Source organism: Acanthisitta chloris, unplaced genomic scaffold (genome assembly GCF_000695815.1).
Source record: "Acanthisitta chloris isolate BGI_N310 unplaced genomic scaffold, ASM69581v1 scaffold7409, whole genome shotgun sequence".
NCBI lineage: Eukaryota > Metazoa > Chordata > Aves > Passeriformes > Acanthisittidae > Acanthisitta > Acanthisitta chloris.
Window position 1 is genome coordinate 17,110 of NW_008692992.1, and position 8,661 is coordinate 25,770.

Sequence of the window (8,661 nt, forward strand, 5' to 3'; positions counted from 1 at the left end):
TGTTCAGACTTCATTGGAAAGCAGGAAAGTAGAACCATGAGTTCTTAGTGGGAGCTCCACTCACACTTTGGCAGCTGATCAAGGGAGCCCTGCAAGTGCTAGGAGTTCTTATGGATGTTTTCCGCAGACCCCTCGCTGCTCTCATTGAGGAGAGTTTCTGACACTTCCCCTAGTTCAGTATCCAGCACTTCCTCCTGGATGGTGAAGTGCACATCTGGGGAGGAGGACTCGGAGCTCACACTGCTGCCTTCCATTGAGCAGATGGCACAGGACAGGGATGGCACCATGCTCTCCTGCAGCATGTTCAGCATCATGGGGATCTGCACAGATTTCAGCCCCGATATGGTTGGTAGAGGCTTTACAGCTTCCCCCCATTCTCTCTCCTCATCTTTGTAGAGCAGAAGCAAATTGGATGGCTTCTCTTTTCTTTTGGATTTCATGTAGCCAAACATTATCCCTATCAGGAAGATCCCATAGAAAGACATGACGATCAGAATGTAAAAATACTCGTTGCTGTTGTTCTTCTCTGTGCTCCGGGACTCAGCATCAAGCATGGCTTGGGTCACATTTGCATGGTCCATCTTCAGCATGGAAAGTATTTGACCACAGCTAAAGCCTGGAGAAGAATGCATATGGATATATAAGATCAAACTTCAGAGCAAATACATAAAAGAAACATCCAGAAAAAAAGATTGCCCCATATTCTTCCTTGCTACTTGTAATTTGCAATCTTGCAAACCCAGCACCTGAATGAAGTTCACAGTCTGTCATACCCTTGCATTACTAATTTGAGTGAATGAACTCTTACTCAGACACAGAAAACATCAAAGGAAAGAAAACACATCGTATTATATTGTGTTGAGTTCTATGCAGAATTATAAAAACCCCAATCCACATAATTAGGGGAAGAAAACTATCTAGAAATACTCTGCTAGGTATTTAAACATAGTTTTGTGCTATTTGATCATGTTTCCATGGTAGGGGAAAGTTAGAAGTATTAGTTAGTTCAATGATGCAGGAAAAAAAATAATCAAAAAGCAACTTACGTCGGTATGCAAATAATTCCTCCTTTTGCAAAGCTCAAGAGACCTTTCCTCCACCAAATGCCGGGTGTTCTGAAAACTTTCCTCTGCTGCAGTTGGAATAAATAGCTCTCAAGAAATGTTTCATCACGTGTTTTAGAGGCACAGTTTATAATAGTTTTGTGTTGGAGTCAACAGATGAACTTGAAGGATTGCAGTTCAACCCACTGAACTCTTAACAGCTGTGAAAAGAAAAAGAGTTGGGAATTCAGATTTTACTCTTTCCTAACCATTTCAGCACTGGCTCTTTCAACTTGTGAATCTGTTCCTTTCACATCCCAGCTGCTAAATCTGACCTGGTACCCTGAGAGCTGCTATGTAGAACAGAAAACCTGCAGACCATTATTCTATCTTTGTCATAACATACACAAAAATACACATATGAATTTTGTAGTAGACACTACCAAGTTATGCCTGTTATACATAGTTTTCCCTGAAGCAATGGAGAAGGAAACAGGTAGTGACAAAGTTTTGCAAAGTGTGTACAAAACAAAGTGGTGACTTTCAACTCCTGCTGCAGCTCCACTTTGCCACAAGGTGTGGGGCTGGGGACAGCTGGGCCCTGGGCCTTAAGTGAGTTTTGGCTGGAGGGATGCTGGTGCCACCTCACTTTGGCTATCAAAGCAGCAACTATGTTCCCCACATAACCAGTGGAAGGGTGCAGACTCCTCCAGGGAGCACCTTGAAGCTTCTGAAGTTTGCAGCCCCCTTCTCCCAGTGTTTGTAGAAGCAGCCAAGAGTTACATGCTGTCTGCATGCCTAAATAGACCAGGGCCACTGAGTTAATGCAGATTTTAGTATGTAGGGGTGTTAGCAATTTCCTGGCAGAGGGATGCTCTCTGAGTGACTGCTGGAGGCTGCTGGGCTGACAGGACACCTCCCAGACCACAGGGGAGGGCAGAGTTAGGATGCAGTCTGGGTCGCAGGGCCCACAGAGTTCCCAGTCATCAGCTCAGTGGCACAGGAGGCTCTGAGACCCTTTTTCAACACGTAAGCAACAGTACAGGCCATGGGAAGAAGGAGGCCCAGCTTGCACCTTAGGGATTTCATTTCCTTATCCTCTCCATCCCTGTTCTTCACACACAAAGCTCAATTAGTCAGGCCCCACACGTGAATGTCACCCCTTCTGCAAAGCTTCAAGGATGTTTATGTAACAGAACACTCCACTTCCAGAAAGCAGTAGACTGGTGCTGGAGTTTCCCAACGATAGATCTGGGTATTTTTTTCTTTCCCCTGCAGTCACTTGTGGATTCTTTGCATAGGCAGCAAATTCTTTTCCAAACTCTGCCCTCACAATCCCTCTGAGGTAAAGGCAGATAGGATTAACTTCTTTTCACATGTAGGAAAAGGCAAGAGAGAGGAGTTAAGCAACTTTAGACACAGTGAAGAATTCAAGAAAAGACAGAATTATGTCTGTGTGTGGAACCAGAATTTTCCATAATTTCTCTGAACAACTACACAAATTACATTATCCAGATTCCCTTCTCTGCACCTTAAAATAGAGGATCTACCCTTTAAGATGTTGGTTTTATCTCCTTATGCATTCCCATGTGATGGCTCAGGACCTGTGGATGTTGGACTAACGTCTACTGGGATTTCATCCGACAAAATCTGTCTGCAGCACCAGCTTGCCAAGTCTGAATTCTTCTTCCCTGTTCCCGACAAATTACTGAGCAGGCAACAAGAGCATATCAACTCATAGGCTAAAGCATAACCCAGACCGAGTCTCTGGATCTTCTAGTTGACTTAGGGGAATTTTTTTTCACAATTTTCTCAGCTCCATGTGATACTTTCTCCCCATTCAGCTCTGGAAATTTGGTTTTTGAAAAATTAAAGAAAATGTGTCAGGTTTTACCAATACCCTTTAGTGAAGGACGTCCACAGAGTGGTGAGGATGTGCCCAGCATTGTAGGGTCAATGATAATTGGTTCAGTACAAGAGGAAATAATTTCTGTGCCTATGAAACCCTACAAAACCTCCTCAGAAGTTACTTGATCCTGGGAATAAGCCCACCTAAAGCCTGTCCAGCTGCCTCCTGTCCCACATGCACATCACTCAACTTGCCCTAACCAGAGGTACTGACACCCTATGGCTCCCATCAGTGAGCCAGAAGAGCAGAGGCACTGACCAGTTTTTCTGCAGGTGTCCACAGGTGCAAACAGAATATCTTATTTGCAACAAAACACCATATTCTTCATGTAGGTGAAGCTCTGTGCAAAATCACCAAGATGAACTGAAGCAACCAAGCACGGGAAGACTGTTCAGGTACACACACAGATCTACACGATTCCCCCAAAGTTGACTGAATTGCACAATTCTGCATAGTTACTGCTGAAAACTCTTTGAAACTATGTTTATTTTGTCCAGTCGATGACAACATCTCTCCTCCATCTGTTAGCCCATGGTTCTGAAAAACAATTTAATTTTAAAAAGGCCTGGAAGAAATCCTGAGACTTCTATAGACATGAAGAGGAGGAATAGGAAGACACTGGGGAATAACCACCTGAAAAACATATGCTACTTACTTACTGATGCCATAAGTCATCTCTCTCAAGCTGCAGCCTGCAGAAACTACCTTTCTATCTAAAAACAAGAACAACAAAATTGAAAATTGGAGCTTTTAGTTTTTGTCTCAAAATTGTATCTGTTGCAAATTATCCTGTAAAGCCACTGATCATGGCAAAACTTGCTTAATTTGAAGTAACTTATTTTTTAGAGTTAAGCTTACTACCTATTTCTTTTTTGATATTTATTTCATTCTTCCTTTCAGATCAGTTTTTTCCCAAACTTCAGAGAATTTTCCCTGAAATTTCACTCACAATGCTCTGATGCTTTCAGCAATTGCCTCTCATGTGTTCCTCTACACCTTCTTTGCACCAATCCTAAACAAGGCTGTAACTTTTAAGAATAATCCTCATGCTGTTGCTGCCACCTTCCATATTGCCCCTTTGGAAAACATTCAGACCAATAAAGCAGAGCAACAGCCAGGCACTCCAAAGATGAAAAGGTCACAACATAGTTGTTGATGCCAGATTTTTTTTTTCTCAAGGTCCCTGTCTCCTAGAGAGCCTTTTGTGGCAGCAACCTCCGTCACCAAAGAACGCAAACATTGAGGCTTGAGGCATCCCATGGGGCAGGAATTCTTCACAACATAGCTTAAGGGATCATATAATGTGAACCCTTTCTCCAAATAAAAATTTGAGGACAGTCAGAAAACTGAACAAAGACACAATCCATTATGAAGACAACACGAAACCTCCTTAGAGACCCAGATGACTCTGCAGGCTACCATGGAAAATATATGCCTAACCCTTCATTGAGGGCATAATCCATGGTCTGATGCTGCATGTGTCTTTCTTTTCCCACTTAGTGAGTTAGTGAGACTAAAGACACAAGACAGCTGGTAAAGGGCTAGCTCCTGTGGGAAGCTGAGCCTCTTTGATACCTGTCTGCTAACAGTATCACTCTGAGAGTACCTAGGCATGTGCATTTTTGGAGTAATCATCTGAAAATCTGGGGGAAAAAAAAGAAAAACAGGAAGGACAGACAAGTTGGGTTTTTTCTTCCTGCAGGTCGACCTTTAGTGGAAGTAATATTTGGGAACTTAACACTAGGGAGAAAAAGGAGGAAGAGCTTTGCCATGCAAATATGGACTTAGTTGTGATTTAGACCTTCCAGACACTGCGACTGGCAAATGCCAGCAAAGACAATCAATATTTTTCACTCACATGTATTATTTAAAGTAAAATTAGAGATCAAGAGCTGGGTTTGACGCCATAAAGGAAGACACAATAAAATGGTTGTTGGTGCCCTTGCTCTGACCTTGCATTTAAAGACATCCCAAGCTGAGATGTACATACTGACTTTCAGTCCCACTGCAAAACACACACCACACTGAGCTTCCTACAGTTAGTGGCAGTGCCTCTCCTGAAACAAACATCAACACCTGCTCCTCCAAGTTCTGTGCAAGTCAAAAACAATTTTCAGAGAACCTTGTGAGCCCATTGGAATTAAAGAGCTAGCCCAAAATCAGCAAGAAGTCACACACTCATTCCTAGAGTGGCCATGTGCCTAACAAGTCTACTTACAGTGTGAAAGCTATGAGCTTTATGTGTGCTCTTAATGCTTCTATGCCTCACCAGTTCACTCACTTGTGAAATTAATGTAACAAAACCTACAAGTTACTTGTGCTGTGAGGTACAAGATGGTCACACACTGACAGATCACTACCAGAAAAGGTAACAACTGTGTGTTCCTAAGCACAATGGCTGGGCTGGCGTCTGAGCCATTCCCACACAGCTCTAGGTACAGTGCTATTTTCTATCACTCTTCCTTCTTTTTCATACTGCAGAAATAGATGACATTTTTTCTATAAACTTGACACCAGCAATTTCTAGAGGAAGATGGCAATTTCCTCAGTGTCATCCACAATATACTGTGTTACCATCTGGATACTCAATGGAAGTAATGCTCTGCCCTGCTATTAACTGTAAAAAACTTGGCAAAATGCTACAGCTCTGCCTTGTTCCCTTACAGCCCTCAATGGGGAAAACATGCAAATAGAAGTCCAGAAGATGTATGCATCAGCCTCGTCTCCAACTTCAGGGTTTAGTTTGCTTTCATTCAAACCTTATTTAACCTTCATAGCAGATCCCATTTATGAAACTCGAAGTTTCTCAGGCATTCCCTGCATCCAGAGCAGCAAACCCACTTTTAAACCAGAGTAGCAAATGCAGGGTTCAGAAGCATCTCACAGCCAAGGTGACCATCTGCCCTCACACTCTGAACTCCAGCAGTGGCAAGAGATTTCCCAGAAGCCACATCTGGGGTGTTGCAATTGTCCTCTAAGCACACAACAAAGATCTGTAAGAAAAATTGGTTTCTGATCCTGGGAGATGACAAGCAACAGAAAACCTCAATGATATCTGTAATAACAGTTTACATTAAATTTAGCGTTTACTGGAAGGCATGTGGTGTGGGAGTCTTGGAGTTTTGGGATAGGCATTTTTTCAACCTCCAAACTGAATTTCAGAGAGCTAGGAGTGACTGGGAAAAATAGAATGGAAGCTGGCAACTCTCATGATGGCAATAATAAGAAATTACATTTTTAAATAAAGACTTTTCAGTGTCTGATATGAGAACCTGAGTCCAAAGTCATCACAGCCTCAATTCTCTTCCCTGTAGCTAAGACAAGTTACAAAATTAACTTACCAATCTATATCTCTATACAATAAAATGAAACTTATATTTAATATTACCGTACCTTTTTCTTTCAATGTGATGCAGGATGTTAGATTTGAAAATGCTTTTTCTTTTCTTTTTCCACAGAAAAAGTGGTATTTTTCCCCCCAAAATCTGTTGGATGAGCTACATTTAAAACCATAATAAATTAAAAGCTTTCTTTACTCTCAATGTTAAAAGCTAGATTCAGACGCACTGGATACAACCAACCGAGTGTGACATTTGCTTTTATTTGGATTTAAAACAGTAAGCAACACACTACGTTTTAAATGCTATAAAGAAGTAAATCAACAACTTCTACATTTGATTAACAGTGTCTAGAATAAATTTACTGACAAATCCAAACACATAGAATCATAGAATTGACAGCTTTGGGAAAGACCTCCAAGATCATCAAGTCCAACCCTACTGTGGTTACTAGACCATGGCACCAAGTGCCACAGGGGCAGTGCATGCTCTCCCAGCTATGGAAAGGTGCCTTATGTAGGATCATTCATCTTCTCTTTGAACTGCTTCTGACTCTAATCTGCTCAGAATTAGCACTTTGATTTACATTAGCCAAGGCATCGAACAAATTGTAGGTGAATGGATATGAATCAATATTTAGAGGAGTTTTGAAAAATTCCTCCGCACATGACATGAAGATCCCTCCCGAGTTTTCTTTTCATTTTTTTTGTTGTTGTCACTATTAAGATATTTCATGACCTGAAACATTCAGCATAAGCCAGTAATTGAGAAACATAAGAAATACAGGGGACAAAACCACCGAAAACATTCAAGTGCTTGACTTGAACCCTCACCTGACTACAGATTGGAAATTAGAGAAAGATCATTGGGGAAGCTAAGAGATGCTTGTCCAGCGTGAGGCAGAAAGCTTATAGAGGCACTGATAAACATCTAACCATTCAGTTAAACACAACCAGAGACCAAATAGGAGAGCATGGACTCATTCCTCATGCCAGGAAACATTCATGTTAACTGGGACTCTGCTGCCTTCTTCACTAGGAGCAGCTACATAGTACCTGTTGCCACTTCTGCAAGTTCACGTCTCCCTGCAGTTAATCTCTTCCTGCTGCTCAGTTCTGCTGGCTAGGCAGAAGTCCAGCATGGTTTGGTCATTTTGCCTTGGGCTTTTTTGAAAATGTTATTTGGAAGCCAAGGAGAGCAGGAAGCTCTCTCCCAAAACTAACAGAGCAAGTTTCACACACTCAGTCACTTCACTTGCCCAAGGACAGAGCTGTAACATTTCTCAAAGTCAATCACATTTTGAAGAATTTGAGAAGAAATGCAATCAGACAAAAATTTCACCACTGAGGAAACCACAGACTGAAATCAAGGACACAGCTGTTGCTTAGTCTTACTAAACCACAGCACTGCGGTTTGAATTTTCATACATCAAGAAATGGTAAAGACATCGACATTTAGATAAGCAAGTTCTGCCTCAGACACATTCCCAAAACTCTCACTAAATCCTGCAGGATTTTGGCAAGTGTTAGGAATACAACTGCTAATACAGTGCAAGGTACCAGTTCAGCTTCCTGCATCGTCTGTGTCTGGTTTTCTGCCTTGAGATTAAAGAACCAGCCAGTATACAATGGGTATTTCATACTGATCTCTAACACTGCTCTTGAGGACAGAGTGCTCAAGAGACTGAAAAAAGAGAGGGAGATCATCATGGCATTTACTATAAAACCAATTCTAAGAACTCATGATGGCATATGATAAAGATTTCAACCCAAGCATCACAATGATCTTCCATCCTCCAGAGGAGAGAAAACATGTGCAGAGGTAGGTTCACTCTCCTCTCCCAGAAATAGGACATATCCAGCCCAGCTGAAGTGAAAGCACTTGCAAGGCCTTAGAGGAACAACCCACATTTCTGTTCATTATTATTTCTTCCAATCCTGCAGCCTTTGTTCGTAAAAGAAGTAGCCCATGGTGTTTCACAGCCATGTCAGCACAGCATCCCAGGTCACTGTGACCTTCAGTGCCTGCAGGATTTTCACTTTCACATGGAAACCAGATGTTGAGCCCTCTCTCCCCTGATGTTCAAGGCTCTCAGGCTTTTGTACAACATCAGGCACTTGGCACCATGTGCGTTTGTAACACTCCCTTTGAGTTTTGGTTGTGAAACCTCCACGTTTACTGTAGCTGTTACAGCAAATATCATATTGCATTAATTTTGTCTTGCAACCCTTTTGACCTGAATCTTCATGGAACTGCAAATGCAGTTTAGATTTCATCACTGCTATTTTCTACAGCAGTCCCCTTTCAAGCTGAAGCAACTAAGACAGCTCTTCAGTTTGATTTATTACATCTTGGCATCTGTTGACTGTAT

General features: G+C 41.9%; 1 protein-coding gene across 2 annotated transcripts; it reads right to left on the reverse strand.

The window, feature by feature from the left end:
- Positions 1–5: 5 nt before the first annotated feature.
- On the reverse strand, positions 6–1,097 carry KCNE4 (potassium voltage-gated channel, Isk-related family, member 4). Of its 2 annotated transcripts, XM_009082889.1 has the most exons (2): positions 1,047–1,097; positions 6–616 (listed from the first exon to the last, which is right to left on the reverse strand). In XM_009082889.1, exon 2 carries the CDS (start codon positions 588–590, stop codon positions 99–101), a length of 492 nt encoding a protein of 163 aa, XP_009081137.1. In that variant the 5' UTR covers positions 591–616; positions 1,047–1,097; the 3' UTR covers positions 6–98. The 2 variants fall into 2 exon arrangements, with proteins under 2 accessions (XP_009081137.1, XP_009081136.1); XM_009082888.1 differs by lacking the exon at positions 1,047–1,097 and having other exon boundaries at positions 99–590.
- Positions 1,098–8,661: the final 7,564 nt, after the last annotated feature.